General features: G+C 42.6%; 6 protein-coding genes across 6 annotated transcripts; 1 reads left to right on the forward strand and 5 right to left on the reverse strand.

The window, feature by feature from the left end:
* Positions 1-3837: 3837 nt before the first annotated feature.
* On the reverse strand, positions 3838-4268 carry EDB93DRAFT_1051413 (uncharacterized protein; the record flags this gene model as incomplete). The annotated part of the gene is made up of 2 exons (XM_041444689.1): positions 3838-3886; positions 3943-4268. Coding segments are annotated over 2 exons (375 nt in total), but the record flags the coding sequence as incomplete, so codon positions are not given.
* A 126-nt stretch (positions 4269-4394) lies between these two features.
* Positions 4395-5021, reverse strand: EDB93DRAFT_1065245 (uncharacterized protein; the record flags this gene model as incomplete). The annotated part of the gene is made up of 3 exons (XM_041444887.1): positions 4395-4532; positions 4582-4851; positions 4905-5021. Coding segments are annotated over 3 exons (525 nt in total), but the record flags the coding sequence as incomplete, so codon positions are not given.
* A 45-nt stretch (positions 5022-5066) lies between these two features.
* Positions 5067-5655, reverse strand: EDB93DRAFT_1081332 (uncharacterized protein; the record flags this gene model as incomplete). The annotated part of the gene is made up of 3 exons (XM_041445612.1): positions 5067-5306; positions 5369-5464; positions 5521-5655. The coding sequence occupies 3 exons, from the start codon at positions 5653-5655 to the stop codon at positions 5067-5069; spliced, it is 471 nt and encodes a 156-aa protein (XP_041310039.1).
* A 979-nt stretch (positions 5656-6634) lies between these two features.
* EDB93DRAFT_1081262 (uncharacterized protein) lies at positions 6635-7240 on the reverse strand (the record flags this gene model as incomplete). Its single annotated transcript, XM_041445603.1, has 1 exon — positions 6635-7240. A coding segment is annotated over one exon (606 nt), but the record flags the coding sequence as incomplete, so codon positions are not given.
* Positions 7241-9742: 2502 nt separating this feature from the next.
* Positions 9743-10083, reverse strand: EDB93DRAFT_1046769 (uncharacterized protein; the record flags this gene model as incomplete). The annotated part of the gene is made up of 2 exons (XM_041444633.1): positions 9743-9915; positions 9966-10083. Coding segments are annotated over 2 exons (291 nt in total), but the record flags the coding sequence as incomplete, so codon positions are not given.
* A 4028-nt stretch (positions 10084-14111) lies between these two features.
* On the forward strand, positions 14112-14611 carry EDB93DRAFT_1053083 (uncharacterized protein; the record flags this gene model as incomplete). Its single annotated transcript, XM_041444712.1, has 3 exons — positions 14112-14249; positions 14297-14488; positions 14543-14611. Coding segments are annotated over 3 exons (399 nt in total), but the record flags the coding sequence as incomplete, so codon positions are not given.
* Positions 14612-18785: the final 4174 nt, after the last annotated feature.

Here is an 18785-nt window from a genome sequence, read left to right on the forward strand (position 1 = left end):
GCATGGTATACGAGGGACTCTGTTCATATTTATGCCGTGGTTCCCTCATGCGGATGGGCTAGGGTGGATTGACGAACCCTACCACCATGTGGAAGATAGAGATGAAACAAGTAGAAAGTGTAATTACCTGTGTCAGTACCTGCTTTTGAATACCAAGTACAAACCGTCTCTCTTGATGACACTCAAGCACCAAAGCATTCAGCGTGAGGGAGTGTCACGAGTACCTTTAACAAACCATTATTCTTTCCTAAATCTTCCTAAACGCCAATACACAGCGCCTAAGTCAAACCCTAACCCTACTCCGAAAATGTCTACTAGTTCAGAGATTCCTTTAGCGCCCACAACACGTGTCTTCGATGTGACTGATGAAGAAGACAAGTTCTTTGATTGTGAATAGATTAGATTAGATACGATAAGATAAGATATGGTCATGTGATGCTTCTTTAATATTCTACGATGTTCTATGGTACGATTCCCTTTTCTATTTTATGATTGGCTAGTAGTTGTAACTCAGTTTCAATCTCCATTTCAATAGTTGTATATAGGTAACATGTCTTGGTCGATAGTTCCTTAGTTCAAACCTCTTGTATCTACAACTGTAGCAATCCAAGACGTACTTGCTCCTTTCTCTTGTCCGATAACCTTAGTCGAGTCCTAGTCTCTGCCCAAGCGTTAATTCGTTATTTGGGTTGTGACAGGGAGTGAGGTTTCAGTTGTGGTGTGCAGTTACAAAATGCCGGCCCTCGGTTGGAGTAGTGCAGACAATATCATCAACCTTACCCTAGGCAATGCTACGAACAATGGTCTGTTGCAAAAGGAACCTACAAGTCAAAAGGGCACAGAGAAGCAAAGAAATGTAAGTATGAATGCTACTGTACAAATTTGAAAATGGTACTGAGGCGAAGGCTATTATTGTATTTAGACTCAGATCCTATGGACGTTCATCAAGGCCAACTTGGAAATTGATATCCAGACGACGATAATTGGGACTCGGTGATCAGGACACAATATCCGGACCCTTGATGACACTCAAGCACCAACACATTCAGCACGATTGTTACATGAACATCTAGATGCTTGGGCCCCTACCATTTTTCTCCTCATCCTCCTTGTCTCCGCCCTTGCATCACACCCTTACCCCAACCTTGCTCTTGTTATCCTCATCATCCTCGCATTCCCCTTCGCCCTCTACCTGCTGCTCCAGCAGAGCCAGTACATTTGGCTGGACCCTTTCTCTGATGAAGCATACCCATGCTCTGTTCCACCTGTTGACTGATCCTGTGGACAGTCCCCTTTACCCTTACCGTCCAGACAGTAACCTATGATATGATGCACGCTGCATCCCCTTTACCCTGTTTCCTTTATTTATCTGTGACTCGGTGTGCAGTTGCACATTTGTACTTATATTTAGCTCCGCAGTTGCACAATCGTGTCCCTGCTTGTTTCACTTCCTGTTTCTGTTCTTTGACTCATTTCCTATCTGCACGTTCTGGTTCACCTATGACTCACCTCGAACATGCCTTCCTTTTCTAGTATCACCCTTTGACCAGTTCCCTTTCCAGTAGTATGAGTTATCATCCACTAATACGTGTCCTCTCCTCTATATAAACTCGCTACCATGTATCTAGTTCCTTAACTTGAATCTACTTGGTTCTTGGGGCTGTAAGATGTTAACATAGGTTAGTATTGTAATGCTAACTTGAATACTCACCACTAAACAGTTGAAATAGAGGGTGGTCGTAGGGAGTAGAGATATAGCTTGGTGCTCCAGTTGTTGAATCTGCAGGAAAGTCTTCTTCGATTCTACAAATGATATCTTGCAGAGAGGGTTCATTGTCATTGTTCCAAGGGTAGCCTGAGTGTGAATTATCCATCAAATGAGTGTTGGGAGGTTGTGATGTTGAGAGACGAGTATCTTGCGGCGATTGGTCTTATTGAGCCCTTCAATCAATCTTTTCAGAACAAAAACTCCAATAGGAAAGCATCAATGATGGTTTGGATTGGAATTATCAAGAAGCTTGCATAAGTTCTACACCCTAATCTACAACAGAGACCGGCCACGAGGTGATAATTTGAATAATGAGATTTGTAGACAAAAGGTATCTTTCAAGTCAATGTGAGTAATTTGAATCACGATTAACAGTGATAGAAGGCGATACCTACATACAAAAGCGGTGTTGGTCCTTGGCATTTGTGACACGTTGGCTGGTAGGAACCCTTTTAAGAGCCAATGTGAACGGTCTTTTAGACTCCTTCGCATGACATTGTAGAAGTACCAGTTCCCCTTCAGCCTGGCTCAGAGCTTTCTTGTCCCTAGTGTGTGCTGTTACAGAATAGTATGCATTAGTAGTAGGGTGTGGCTGCGTGGCCTGCCGATCAACCAGCATCCTCATGAAGAAGTTCCTTTCTCACTCCACCATAGCACACTCCAGATCTGTATCATGGCTAATAGAGTGAAGGAGAGTGTGCAACTTGGCGGTTTCTTCAATTTCACGCTTAGCCATTTCTACGCGTGTACGTTTGCGCTGATAGACAGCTTCTTTGTAGCTAACTGCATGGTGTAATGATTCATGGGAAAGGCTGTTAAGACCTTGTAAAAATACATCAGTAGCCTAGAAAATATAATCAAATGGAGTCAGAATTTTTAATTGATTTTAAAGGGGCCTCCCACTTGATTCATTTCTTTAACATTGTTATTGCAGGGTTTCCCTATCATTCGGTCAAAAATGTCGTCATCTTCAAAGGAAGCTGGGCGAGGATAAGGGTGGTTGTATGCTTTATGAGTGGTACTCTTGTGACCTAGAGGTGCACCAGTACGGTATACACCTCCAGAATGAGAGCACTTTGATTCTGGTGTCAAAGGTAACCTACAATCCCCTTCATCTGTGCTAACTATCAAAACTTTTAAATTTCACATATATACAAAATTTAAGATGTTAATACCTGAGCAACGAGATGGAGAGGATAAGGGAGAACTTGGAGGAGGAGTGCTGTGGGGAGATAAACTTAACTGATGATTGGTATTAGTAGGGGTGCGCCTGCCAGTAAAGGAGAATTTAGCTGAGGACAAGTCAGACCATTGACTAGGAGAGGTTGGTGGAGTTGAGTTTGAACCATGGCAGGGAGTAGTATTACAAGAAGTCGTGGATTCTAAGTTCATGTTTGACTTGGGTATAGGGTGGGTGGGTTATGTAGAGGTCATCTTATGGCGATGCAGGCAGTTCCCTCAAGAAATGTGGGTGAGATTCAAACACAAACCTGTGAAATCGGAGTTTCAACAACCTCATACAAGCTCAGCGATATTGTTGCCCAGGAAGGGGGTTAAGTTTTGTTCTAAGTGTTTATGTTGAAGCACACCTGTATCTTAGCATCATAGACCCAGGAAGGGAGTCGAAGGCACCTTGGACAGTGGGAAAATTAGAGCTCATAACTGTTGCACGTGACAGTTTCCCATACCTCAGAAGCAAAGATCGTAATCCTTGAAGTACAAGGATATCCTGAACCTTTCATTCAAGTTGGATGCTGTAAAAGTAAGCTCCTTTAAAATAGATAGAAGATCTTAAGCTTGAGTTAAAGACAATTTTTTGTTCAAAAAGAAAGGAGATCATCAAACATCTCCTCATTCCAGTCCCCCTCCTCATTGTTACCCTGCTCTGCAGCATCTGCATCTTTCAGCTCTGAGTTGTCATCCAAATCTGTATCATCACTAAACTCATTGTCCCATTCTTCTTGGCCTTCCTCACCATCAACCTCCAAATGCTCCTCCATGACCATGTCATCAGGCAATGCTGCTGAGGCAAAACAGTCTCTTACTATCTTTCTCAGCATTGGTGGATGCCCAATACCAAAATGAGTGTAGCGAATGAATATATCCCTATCAGCAAATCTGTATAATGAAAAGTTAAAGAGTGGATTCAAGGTATAATTAATGTTTACGCTCACATTCCAACATAATATTCTTCCCAGTCATCTAACTTTCCACCAGAGCATGCAAATGAAGTTCCATGACATAGTGTGCTTACACCCCTTTTGGACGCAAATGCAGGAATGAGATGTGCTCCTCTTATGACTTGTCCTAGATCAAGAAAGCCAAATGCATCTTGATCCGCCTCCTCTACAAAGGCAACCTTGGGAAGACGTGCAACATGCATACCAGATTTGTGCGTCTGTAGCATTGCAAACCATCTAACCCAGAGGACTTCTAGGTGCTGCCTTATAGGATGATCTCCTTGTTTCAGCCATACATCCATGTGGTAGATACCCAGGATGCATGCATACCAGTATGGATGGCTAGGAGTCTTCTCCCCTGTAAGCACCATGACGTCAGGATGCATTCTGGGATTAATGGTATCATATTCTCTTCTTAAGTCATATGTCATATAGTGAACCTGTAAGGTCTGGACAGAGTAGATCGTATTGTTGGAAATGATGACAGTGTTGCGTTCTTCTTCAGTGAATGTGTGATCACAATAGTCAATGTCCAACTTTTGTAGACAGTAAAGAATATGGTTCTTTAGTTTTAGTATGAACTCCTAAAAACCAAATGAGTACTAGAGATATATTCAAGGTTAACGCTTCCACCTTAAGAGCTGGATCTCCTGCATGTTCCCCAAGAAATGTAAACAACTTGATAGGTTTGTTTTGATTAGTACCAATGCTGTGGACGGTTACGCCAGATGTTGAAGGTAGAGTGTTGATTGACAATTTATTGCTAGAGGCAGATAAAACTCCAGCTTCTGCTACCCTCCTAAGTATGTGTCTACAATGCTCCTGCCTGGCTAACTGAGAATGAGTATCTTTCTTGCTAGTAAGTGGATAGAAAGCCTTAAGCGCTCTATGAGCAAGCTCTCCCTTGTCATAATATTAGCTTATTGTAAAGTAGTGGCAATGAGACTGGGACGTACAATTTGTGTAGTGAATGAATCTGTTGTACCAAAGAGTCTGATAGTTCTGATATAGTCTCCCATAGCGTGAAACTTGTATGTGGTGAGATTGAATTTTTTGACTCTTGGGCCATTGGAATCTGCAGGTGTATTCTAAGTGCCAGAACACTGAGCAGCCTTTCTTTAATGTGCCACCTTCTCTTTTGGTAGTTCCATAGTATTGAAGGCATTACAAGTATGGACAGCAAAATGTCGCAATCTTTGAGACAGATTAGCAAATGTTTCTTGTAGAAGGCTCAAAGTAGACTCCGAATGAATTCTGAGCTTGGCAAGAGCATGCCACTGTGCAAAGTGATATAGGAGGGACTGAACAATTGAGTCATGGGGCTCTGGGAACAGCCCCTCAAAAACAGGAATACAGCACTAGATCCAAAGAAGATGTTATTGACGCTAACAAGGCTAACATGGGAACGTAAACAACATACCTGTAAGATATCCTCGAAGTCTCTTGCTGCCAACCTTTTCATTTCAGACATGTTATTGGCAAATCTTCTTATCACCCCATTGCCAAAGGAAGGAATCTGGCAGAATCTTGGGATACCATAAGTTAAGTACATATTAGTAGCCAGGCAAGCACATAGGGTCTCATAGCATCCAGGCTGGCTACTAGTTTATCTCCACCAGGAATAGCGTACAGAAGCCTGATAAGGTGGGTGAATAGAGACTTCCATGTTCCCAGTTCACACTCGTGCATGAAATCGACAACCAGCATGCGGAAAGGGTCTAGGCCTAGTGATCCTAGCTTTATGACAAATTGATTCTGTGTGCCCCAGCTGTGAGTAGATCAATAAAGTTATAAGAATGAATCAAGTTTACCAGCACAGGTATCCATGAGCCTTCACCCAGGGCATCATCTACCTTCACCCCATCTACTGTGTTTTCTGATTGATATATGAACTCTCTAGCCTTCATTACCTTAGACATTACATACAACTGTAGATTTGTCAACCAATTTTGCATATCCCTGACAAGACCAAGCAGACCAAATGAACATTTAGGAGTGAGACAGCGTGGGCAGAGACACCATCTCATATCCTTGATAGTTACTATTAAGACTCTATAAATGTGTACATTAGATGTTGTACACCTGAATATTAAAAGATATATCATACTTCTCTGGGTAATCGGCAGAATATGTGAATATTCTTGGGAATATGCGATGTAGAACACCATCTGCGCACTTCAGAATAATCCCATATTAATAGGCATGACAAAAGTCTTCATCTAACAGAATTTCCCAACATGCTTGAAACAGCTCCCTTCGACATTGGGTTTGAAGGGAGGACATTCCAGTTTTTGATATATGTGGTAAGCTGGTCAGAATATCCTTGATGCTATCAGGAAGCTGTGATAACAATCAAGTTAATGATGCTACAACAATATGCCATTGCTGGCAACAGAAGGGCTTACTGAAGGCAAAATCCTACAAGGTGACATGCCCCTGATGTTGGTGATGATCGAATGTATTTTGTGAGATTTCCAAGATATATGTAAAGAGGCCAGGCCTTTGCAGTATCAAAGTTTGCAAGATGCATAGCATCAGAAAATAACATCAGGCCTGCTATGACACAGTCTAAAGAACATCCAGGTTTTCTCAGAAGCTTCTGAATACTATCCTGAGCTTCCAGCCAAGTGTCTGAGATATACAGCTCATCATATATGTGCTCTTGGTGATCGTCCAGAGGATCTTTTTAGAGGTGTTTGAAGGGTAAGAGGTGGAACGCTCTAGCTTGGACGTCAGAGAAAGCAGCATGTATTACTTTAACAAGAGGGCAAAAATGGAAGCCTGGAATAGTGTAAGGCCTTGCATCATCATCCTTAGATTTGGTGGGTATGCTGATGGTGACATTAGTTTCAATCCAGTTGTCAGGAAATGTGATTCTGTCCTCCTTCCCATCCAACTCCTTATCCAGACATCGTAAACTTTGCTTAATGGAGAATTTCTCAAGGTGTTTTTGATCAAAATCCTCTGCCAATATCACATCTTTGATGAGGCTTGCAACTTTAGATTGTGATGTAAGACTGGTGCCAGTATTCATCCAGGACATGAGATGATATATAGTCATGTTGGGAAAGGGATAGGGTGGGCCTAGTATTATGGGAGACAAACATGACTCATGTGATCGTTTGGAGGTTGGAGATGTCTTGGTAAGTAGTGATGATGGAATGAATTTGTCTGGCTCAAATGAGGGGCGGCGAGAATATAAACATAAGAGTCCAAATGAGTCGAAGGATGTTTGGAGTGTGTCTCTCAGAGTCAAAAGGACATGTTTGATTCTGGATTGGGTAGGGGGACTTGAAGCTGTGGAAGCATCATCGTGATCTGAGTGATTGAGATTTTCATCCAAAGGTAGGGGATGTATGAAATGTCTTGGAAATCGCCTAGCAGGACGTGGGGGTTCTTGGTCACCTGAACAGCATTGTTAACGAACCATGATGGAAAGATGACGATCTTTGCCTGCCATTACTCAAAAGATAGTACTAACCTGAGGCATCATGATCCTTTTCATATACATATCTAGTATCTTCATTGCCACTATCCTTCTCATTTTGCATCTCAACCTCATCTTCATATTGCATCTGCATACCGGAAGAAGAGTCACCATTGTGGTATGGGAGGGGGAAGGCACCAAAGCCCATGGTGCACCCTGCAGTATATGCTAGTAGGGCGGTGCTGGGTGCCATAGGTCTGGGTCCATGCGCTCCAAGCTTAGCCAGTGAATTTCTCTGAGGGTTGAGTCAATAGAATTAGAAATACATCATATTATAAGGTCTCCATTACTAGTACTAATATGTGGTTCATTTGTAAAAGCTTTTCCTGCCAAATTTGCCGCCTCCCTTGCACGTTCTCGTCTCTTGAGGCTGGCAAGAATGCTAGATGTCTTGTAGAAACAACAACTTGTACTGTGCCTGCTGAGGCCTCTTGCATCAGTCTTACGCTCCCAGGAGCAACCAACAGCTCCACAAGACACCATCAATAGAAGGATAATCCAAATAAGTTGCCAGATACTATGCATAGGATGTTCATCAATGTGTTTGTGCGCTACTAGGGTTTAATGTTGAATGGTGAGGAAGCAAGGATGTGATTTAACCAGAAAAATGATATATGCAAAGTGATGTTTATTTGTTGGATTAATTTGGGAAACTCAGTACATAGTACGTCATCAAGACATCCTAGTCTGGGGCAGGCAAGGGGCAGGCCTGCAAACTATTATGCCATATCAGAACAAATGAAAAGGATCTCTGAGTCAATTAAAGTGATTATTGGATCCCCATCCATTTCGCCCTTCCTTCCATTGTTCAAAGCCTCTATCTGTGTGACAGACTAATGAAGCCCTCTTGCCCTCATAACACAAGTTAAAGTGCGTTGTATTAGCTGATGGAAATAGTATGAAATTACCATTCCTGAGCTCCACAACCAGTCTCTGCTCAAACATTGCCAATGCCTCATCTGCAAATTCCCCTATGGGTAGTACCAGACACAGATCTTTATCAAACCTGTTGCTGATGTCCCATAATGGATACATTGAGATTGACCACAAGGGAAAGAAATGGGGACACAGGCAATACATATCCTCCTGGTAGATCTTATGTGAGTTCCACCAGCACATTGTACTCCCTTGGCAGGCATTTCTTGATCTACAAGCAAGATACAATAAATGTCAGTTGGAACTCGAAATCAAGTAGCCTTATCACTATTCAACTCACAACCTGCTCTATCCACTGGAAGAGTTCTTCAAACAAACTCTGAATGTTCTGATACAGTTGCTGATGCTCCAGGGTGTCCCTTGATAGGTAGGGCAAACACTGCAAGTAGTTGGTGCAACTGATGTCTAATCTAGCCATATCGTGGGATGAATGTGAGTTGGAGCGTCGTCTCCCTGTTCAATTCAACTTTCCATTTTAAAGTTCATTAGTACAAGGACTTATATTAGTTATATACCAATTTTAAAGGGAAAAATGAAGACACTGAAAAGGGCTTTGAAGGACATTTGAGACCTCCTGCTCTAAACTGAAGGTAGTAGTAGTTGAAGGATCTGTCTGCCATTGTGGTACATCTTGGGTGTGACAGTCCTTGTTCAGTTTTTGATTGACTAAAATCTTATTTCCATCAAAGCAAGCAAGCAAGGAGCTGCAGAGGTTCTGATGAATTCAGTCAGGTAGAGATGAACAGGCGAAGAGCATGAGACTATCATCAGAGTTGCGCAACTCAAGCTCCCCTCTAAAAACAGAAAAAGTTGAATAACATTCATTATGTAGTAGAGGAGAAAGATAAACTCACCCTTGAAGAACATCCATTGGAATTCGTAGATAGGTATCATCTTCCATTTCTCGATAGCCATCTGCATAAATATTATCCAGCTTAGCAGGAGGATGGTGAGATTGAGGCAATATAAAGTTCATGAGCTCACAAATCATCTTGCATAGGTCCTTAATATCCTTGACAATGTAACCTGCCTCTACTTTCACCCTCTTACTTTCTGTCCAAGCAGCATTTTTCCTCCTATCAGTCTTTGCGGGAAAAAACTTATTGTTACTATGATCGTGTCTGAATGACGTCTGAATAGTAGAAATGTGTGGCATCCAGGGTACAAGGGGAAGTAAACATTCCTAGGTTTGCAGGGCAGGTCGTATGGGACCGCCAACATTACCTTCTTGGCGCATGACAATGTTGGGCTGCATGACAAGCGAAAAGCAGCTGCTCCAAGCTGCCACATTCCTGGCAGGAAGAGAATAAGTACTGAAGAAATATAAGTGATACAGTTATGGTGAAGTGTTAAAGGAACCTACTTTTGCTGGAATGCGCCAAAAACCTTATCAGTGAGGGACAGATTCATACAGTCCAATATCTCTCCAATACCTGCACACTTAATAAATGAAGGGCAAAATAAAATTTCCAAAGACATTGGCATTCTGGATCTAATCCAGGCGATGGTGGGGATTATGGAACCTGTTATCAATGTTGGTGTGGCTGTGAAGGTTATTTTCAAGTTGGCACGTGACACAAAGCAATATACTCACAGCTGGTCTCAGGCCACCTCAGCATCTGACCAACTTCGGAAAAAATATGACCCCCAACTTCAGCTATTGTTTTGCGCAGCTCTAGCCCAGCAGCAAGAAGAAGAATATAGAATGACCCACCAGCCACTAGGCTGATGTACCTACAACCTGTTGAATACCATCGGTAGAAAGAGTGTTCCACTGGTGGATTCCTGAGCTTGGTGACATATTTTTGATACACCTTGAGAATGCTTGTCTTTTTGCCAGAGGCATCCTCAGAATCCCTGATGATACTGCAACACCCCACCAAAATCAATTGATACAAGAGGTAAACGCTCAAGTATTGTACATACCTTTGACACACAATTGCTAGCTGCATATAAGCAACCATTATGACGAAGCTGAAACCAGTGTGCTGCTATGAGATCACTTGACAGGATGATATCATATCTTCCATTACCGAACCTCCTCCTAACTTGATGCTGCTGGAGTCTTCCAGGTAAGACAGGATGTCTGTAACCCACATACGAATGTTAGAAGATGGTGAAGTGGATTTAATACTAGCACTGGAGAGTGTGCCTATAAGTGCATAGGCAGTCATATTCTTTGGCTTGCAGGAACAAGTCTGTTCCTACCATGTAGCACATGGAGCCAAATGCCAGCTATTGTGAGGGCATGTGCTGGTGGGGCCAGGAGGGATCAGAGTATGTGAGACTCGCCCAGGGTGGGCAGCAACATCTCCAGAGGAGGTGTCAGCATTGTTGCAGTTCCCAACGTGTTTGCAACCATAGGGATGTTGACTTTGATGCTGAAACTTGGTTAACTTTCCCCTGCATATGTAGCCTGCGGATGATTGATGGTCTTCATATGCTGCATGGCTGGAATTTGGATCATCAAACTTGGGCAGCTGGGCATCAGGTATTGTATCCTGATCAATGCTGGCATTCAAGAAGTCGAGGACATATTGTTCATTGGCAGTGCTAAGGACATCTAAGTGAATAAAAGCGCGAATATGTGGGACAGACTTACTATGAAGACTCAGATATAGGCACCATTTCTGCCTCTGAATTGGGATGCATGCTAGCACTTGAACAAAAAAAAATTATGACCTAGTGACAACAACATAAAAGAGAATGAACTCACAGCTTTAGGGACATGGTTGTATCAACAGCATGATGATGGCTAGCCTCTTCTTCAACATTCAGGCAGTTGCAGGAAGCGGTAACTGATTCGGTATCATGATTGTCTGAGCATCATGACAAGGCAAGGCGGGCGCAACACCACGGTCAACTCACAAAGATGCAGTGTGATGCAAGAAGTACGCACTCACTCCTAATAGTTGTGCAAGCCAAGTCAGGATGACCATCATGACTCGGATGATGCAGATGACTTGAAGGCAATGCGGAACTTAAGCTGTAAGATATTCTATCAAGTAAAGGCTGGATGCGGCTAGCCTGGTCACAGTCATTCTGATCAGAGACCTGTTCTAGTGCAGCAAGAAGGAGAGAAAGATCTGAGTCTGTCACTTCAAGATACTTGTACATTCCAGGTGTTGCCACCATGAGTGAAGGATATTCAGCCTGGGAATTCTGATATGAGCTCATTACTATTGCACAAGACAGTGATGAACACCAACTTTCCCATGGTCCCACAGAGCTGGCAATTCTCCCCCTTGAACATCAAGCAACATTTAAGGTCCAGCTTGAACTCCAAGGCCACGATACTGAGAAGTGATAAGATGAGTCTAACATTAATTCTAAAAGTTGGTTTGCAGGTTCTAAAATGATTGCAGTATGCGGCCATGTGGAGTGAAGTGACGAACACGGCTCGCTAAGATATTTGCATACTCAGGCTGTTCCGCTGCTGGCAATAGCTACATTAGTTTCCATTCCTCAACTGCCATCTCTTGCTGGCATCACTATCTTAGCCCTTTCAGATTTGCCTGCCACTTAGTAGGTCTTGCATATTGGTACCCTGTGATCATGATGCTCACAAAGACTCCCAAGACCATATGAACAACTGCCAACATCATCAACATTCAGTAGCAGTGCCTTAGGATGATAGGCTGGGAGACAGGATAGGGAGTAGATTAAATACAGGTGAGCTGAACCAAAATCATATGCACTCTGTCAACACCGCATCTTAATACCCTCTGATGAACATCTGAGTAGGCCTTGCCTTCAACTAAAGATATGCACATGCTAGCCTTGAGCAATCCAAATACATGGCTTAGCTCAGATATCCCTTCAGCCCTGCCAGTGAGCCATGGTTTAGCCGCTGTTCTGTAATCCGCTTGAAGATGCCCTAGCAATCCAGCTACCACTCTGCAACCCTTGCGTATCTAGGTAAGTTTTTGGATCGATCTGTGTACATATAGGCTGTTTCTTTAATGCAGACTTCAGTATAACTGCAGTCAACTCAGGGTGAAAATTGATGACGCTATCAAGGTTCTTCAAGTTCTAAAATTCAGGTAATCTATCACATTAATAAGACCTCCCCTCACCTTACAGCACAATTTTTTGCACCCATCCAACCATGTGTAGCTAGTAGGTACCATCCTGCAGCAAGACCTGATCTTTGGCTGAATGTTTATTTGTTGCATGCTTCTTCACAGATCGTCACAAAAGGATAACTTAGATACACCCCTTAAGCAATGAGCTTTCAGAGCTTCCCAGGCTCTGACATAGCCCTACTAGTGCATCTAATCCCTTCTCATTGGAATGCTTAGCGTGTCAAGCTGAGTCTTTGAGGCTTACATTGGTGTGACCTTTCATACAATGACAATTTTTTTTCAAACTAACTGCTATTGAACAGGTGTGTAATGTTTGTACAAGAGTTTGGGGTGAGGGCGCACAGAAGTGAGTCGCCTTGCTGCGGCCACTTGGTTAGGTTTACCTCTTTGAAGCAGAGGCCCAATAGTGGACTTAACAATTTTCACAGAGCATCAGCTTGGTGTTTGTTCGTGCAGTTGTGCAACAAAGTAGGTGGGGAAAAGAAAGATAAGTAGGCGAAATGCATGAATGCAGCAGAAAAAGAAGAGGTGTGAATGTCTTGCTTGTTGTTCACTCAAGGACTAAACTCTATTTCCTCCGGTCATGCCCTGCTGGCAACCAATAGGGTACTTGCAACTTGTGCTTAATATGGTAATAGTTGACATTTACTGGGGTCCTTTTTAGGCCCAGGGAGAGAACCTATAAAATGAGCTAGGTTGTGCTGATAGTGAGCACACACAAATTTGTCCCGTCTTGCTTTACATTCTTGACTGACATTCTCTCTTCTCCCTGTGTCAATGTCCCTGCCAGATATTAACTCACCTGATGTCGACAGCGACGACAGCCTTCAGTCCTTGGGACCTTCTCCTGGCCAAAACTTGGATGCTACAAGGTTAATGTCCTCACAGGATACACCAACAGCCAGAGAGGCTAGGCAGTGCAGGAAAATTGCTCAGCTTGAGCAGAAGCTGGAGACTCTTGAATCTGGGCATGCCATGAAAGAAAGGTATGAGTCACAATGCCTTTACGCCGATATTTGAATCCAAATCAAATTTGCCTTGCTTACTGTGATAATCCAAAAGGCAGACACACCATTTAGTAGCTCAAGGAAGGGCGATAAGACGTGTGGTGACTTTGTATGATAGTGTGGAGGAGCTCATTGCTGAGAACAACAGAAGGTATGAAGAGGAAGGCAGTACACAGGAGTCAGTTTTTCTTTGCTCTTCTAAGCATAACTTTACTCATGACACTCTTTATGCAGTCAGGATCGCCTCCAGCTGGGATATGTTGCCCTGAACGTCACCTTTCCTTGGATGCAAAAGAAGGCTGAAGGAATGGAATATCAACATTACGCTCACATGATAAAACTGGTAAGTGTTTTGTTGTGAGAGAAATTCATTGGCTGGCTTATTTGTGATGCCTTTCATTAGCTTAGGCAGGGTGCTGATATGACTAGAGGTGACAATACTGCTAAGCTAAAGGGCCTTGTTGTGGGATGGGTCAACATTGAGTCATCATCAGATCAACACATCGACTCTGATGATAAACACTATTGACGTTTTATCAACGATACTTGTGGTAGACTACTCTATCCTGCTGAACTAGATTAGAATGACCCAGGGTGAGGTAGTATTGTGCTTTGTAACTCTCTAGACACTAGCGGTTTACTACTAGAGTAAAAGCGGGAATAAGAAATTGCCTAGATGGATATCTTGTCACCGATCTTTCTTTTCCTAACTTCCTCTATGAAAATTATACAGCTAATGCGCAAAATCTGGAGGAGGGTCTTTTCAAGGGGAAAATATTGGTTCAAGTTTGTAGTATTGCACTGTCCTAAACTCAAACTCATTATTTTGGTAGGCCTACAAAGCTGTGTTTACTTCCCCATCCTCTGTCAAGGATGTTAATGGTGATGGTGACGGTGCGGATATCAGTGCTAACAACAGAAGGGCCCATAAGAGTTTCCATGAAACCAAAGTCAAAAAACATGTGGCGCATATCATCAAGATGAAGAAAGTAATGCCACGCTCCATTGTGTATATTGTTTGTCAAGTAAGTGGTTTTTGTTGATTTCTGTGCTCCGATCTGAATATAATCCAACCTCAGGTAAGATTCGCTCTATTGTCTGTCACTTCCTGGCGATCAGTAGACGAAGATTTTGATTATGCACAATTTTGGAAGACCATAGTTGATTTCTTTGAAAAGGCTCCTGGGCGATCTGTGCAATGCAGGATTGATATACTCCTTGAGTGGTGGACCAGGTATGCTATTTCGCCCATCTTAAATCTCGACTAATCTGTGTTGCGCAGGAAAGTATTTGGTAAACGCAGTCGTGATGACATTAGCAATGCATCCAAAGTAAATATGTCTGTCAACACTCTGGCAAGGCAAAGGGAGCAGATGGCAGATGCTGAATTTGATTGAAACTAGGTCTTAACATTTTCTTATTTTTTAAAGTAGCGTCCATATATCTTTGCATAGTAAGATGTAGAAACCTAGTCTTCAGATGCTTATGTCAAAATACTTTGCATTCACAAAGGTTTGTCATCTAGAGAAGGACCCTTCATTAGTGTAAAACTTTCAATAAATATATATTTATTAAAAACAATTATCTATATGCTAAACTACGTGAGTGTGTGTGAATACATCATAGGTCAACATATATCTGTTAAACCAAACAGTTTCTCAAAGAGTAGTGTGTTTTCGATCTTCATTTTTATGCTACTAATTGACCATTTGAACAATATATTGGCTACCTTACAATCAAAAAATAATTCTTACATCAATAAAAAGAGCCAACTTATTTCTGTTGTTTCACAAAGGTTGTGCTTATTTGCCACAATTTCAAATAGTAATGTGTAGGATGTCAATTTGAATTTATATAACATTACCTGCTAAATTACAACTTGAGTATAATTCTCAAGTCAACACCATGGGGCAACTTATCTTAGTTTGCTCACAAAGATTAAGCTTATTTGGCACCATTTCAAATAGTGACATACTGTATGCGATTTGAGCATTTATATAATATACATTTTATATCACAACCAGAATCTAATTCCTGCATCAATGGACAACTAGAGCATCTTGTGTTCAATTGGCAAGTGGTATAATGCTGTAGGGCACTGATCATGCAAAGAAAATTTCCCAGAGTCTTAAAGTATGAGATACTTAGGTTATTCTTGCGTTCACTAGAAGTCTTTGTTAAGATTTAAAACAAGACATAAATATAAGATCCCTGTAAATGCTAAACACTTGCTTGACATCTGGATGACTCATCTCCCCCACTTAAATGAAAAATTAAATAATAAATGACAAGAACCCTCCCATTTAGAGAGAAATATGTTGATATTTAAAACAGCACATTCTTTTACAATTCAGCGCTTGCATAAACAAGTAGTAGGGCATCCCAAGTAGGGCTGCACACTGTCACCGTCATAGACGGTTTGTACGGTGGCCGTCGACGGATACGGTTGCCGTACCGGTGGACATGCAAAGGGAGGTCAATAGGTACGGTGTACGGCCAGACCGTACACCGTACAAGACGTATTCCATATGGCCGTCAACGGTACCTTTACGGCCTCATACGGTCGGAAAGGGTGCCGATTTATCCTGTAACTTCTTGCCCTGAACCGCCATGCTCTGCACCAACAACAACAATGACAGCGACGAGTCTGATAGCTTGCTGCGTGTGCTTCACACTGATAGAAGTGGCGTTCTCAGTATGTTCCTTGTAGTATTTTACTGCCGTTGCGCAGGACAGTGCATCATCGCTGTCTTCCAGCACAGGCCATCACGCAAATGTGTCTGATGGTAGAAATTCTCCCTTGAAGATGAATTTCACGGCGAGGTACAAGAAGCGGTCAAATGTTTTGGTAGATGAATTCGAGGAGTACCTAAAACTTCCACAAGAGGACTTTGACCTTTGCGACCCCATTCAGTGGTGGGCGGGTCGCCGAGCACAGTTTCCAAACCTCTCTCAACTTGCCCATGATGTCCTTTCAATACCTGGTGAGTACTCACTTCACGTTCCAGGTGTCTGTACTTAGTTCTCTTCTTTGTAGGATCTGCTGTTGCTGTTGAACGAATTTTCTCCGGTGGTCGCGACACAATCTCCCTGCGATGTGCAAGTCTCAAGCCTGAGACTATCAAAACATTGATGCTCGTGAAGGCAAGGCTTCGCTTGGCTTGTTTGGCACTAAATGAGCTTGTTCATAGTTGATTAACATTCCGTATGTACCGTACATCACCGTATACGTCCATATAATACTCTGTACCGTACCGTCCGCTTGGTCCACTGTCACGAGTACCTTTAACGAACCATTATTCTTTCTTGAATCTTCCTAAGCATCAATACACAGCGCCTAAATCAAACCCTAACCCTACCTTGAAAGCGTCTATTATTCCTGAAATACCTTTAGCGCCCACGACACGTGTCTTCGATGTGACTGATGAAGAAGACGAGTTCTTTGATTGTGATTAGATAAGATAAGATAAGATATGGTCACGTGATACTTCTTTAATATTCTACAATGTTCTATGGTACGATTCCCTTTCCTATTTTATGATTGGCTAGTAGTTGTAACTCAGTTTCGATCTCCGTTTCAATAGTTGTATATAGTTAGCATGTCTTGGTCAATAGTTCTTTAGTTCAAACCTCTTGTATCTACAACTGTAGCAATCCAAGATGTACTTGCTCCTTCCTCTTTGTTGTGATAACCTTAGTCCGAGTCCTAGTCTCTGCCCAGCGTTAATTCGTTATTGGGTTGTGACATTAGGTTTGAACTATAGGAGACTCCGACTCTCGCATACCGCTCGCATCATTTCTCTCTAGGTGATTCGTTGAGCACATCGCCAACAAACCACTTAGATAGCCATTATACGTTTTCCATTGCCCGGCCTAAACAGCCACGATCATCTTTTCTGAAACCCATCCTTTTGCTCGCTTGAGCTTTTTATGAATAGCCTTTATTAGTTAGTAGTCCTATACCAGGCCCTGCCTTACATTGCAGCCGCCAGTATACGGAGGTGTTGACGACATTAGGCGTCTCGCTACAACTTTGAGTGCTGGCCCAAGACCCTGCCTGCTCAATGTTACTATAGTTTCTTTCATACCTACATCTTTCTTCATACGCACGTAGAACCTTTCATTAAGTCTAGTGGAACTGTCGCATCTGCGGATAGTCCTACCATCGTTACCACGAGGATTTAGATACGGGATTCTAGTGAGACTCGCACTTGTAAGCTTCGGCTGGAAGAGTGATAACTTGTCCTAGACCTGTACCCTTTCGGTGATTGAGAAGTAGCACACACGAAGCACACAGTGTTTTTCCCACTTAACAAAGCATAGATTTACGTATCTCTTTCTAGTTAGTAATTAGGGAAGTGTCAGTCGGGTTGACTAAAGAACCCTTTGACCCTAAAGGACGAGGTTGATCCAGTTAGTACTGGGGACCCCTTTAGCTTTCCATTTACATATCCTTTTTCCCTCTCCCCTTTCATCATCTTTCCTATCCGGAAGAGCCGTTACGACCCGCTCTTCAACAGTCATTAGTGAATCGGATTCCAGAACGCACCTGGCACTATGGCTGAAGTTAACGAAACAGAAATGGGACCTGAGAACCCCCAAGAACCCCAAGAACAAGGACCTCAGGGACCACAACCACAAGGCATAGCTATGCCGGTGGAATTCACCAATTACGTACAGAATGCCATCACCATGGCAACACACGAACTGTACGTAAGGACACAAGAACTCCTCAACCACAACAACACACTTTGAGCACAGAATGCAACTCAAGAGCTTCAACTTAGAACCCAAAACGCACAAATCGAGGAACTAAAGAAGAAGCTTGAGAGATTTGCACAAGCACCAAACACTTCGCAAGTCAAATTGTCGAAGCCTACAGAATTCACCGGAGACAAAGATTCGATCTCCATAGAAGTCTACGCCACTCAATTAGCATTATATATGTCACAGTGGCCACTGATCACGGACAGGCAGAAGATTACAACTGCCCTGTCTTTCCTCAAAGGATCTGCTGCTAAATGGGCGCAGAAATATGTTATTGAGCTTGACACCAAGCCAATATCCTTTGAAGATTGGTCAAGAGAATTCGAGACAATGTGGAGAACAAGGCCACATAGCGAGAAACTGTAAAGGTGCGCCAAAAGCGCAAGTTAAAGCGGCTGCAGTTGTCGAAGAAAACTCCGCGCCGAAGTGGTTCACAGATTGGATCGCTTCTAACAAAGGCAAGGATTTTTAAAGGGGTTGAAGTCAAAGTCTGCAGACCTAGACCCGAACAATCGTTTCTCCATTCTTTCTACGTTCCAAGATGTATCAGAAGTA

Source organism: Suillus bovinus (assembly GCF_016758785.1).
Source record: "Suillus bovinus strain UH-Sbo-P2 chromosome Unknown EDB93scaffold_13, whole genome shotgun sequence".
Classification (NCBI taxonomy): Eukaryota; Fungi; Basidiomycota; class Agaricomycetes; order Boletales; family Suillaceae; genus Suillus; species Suillus bovinus.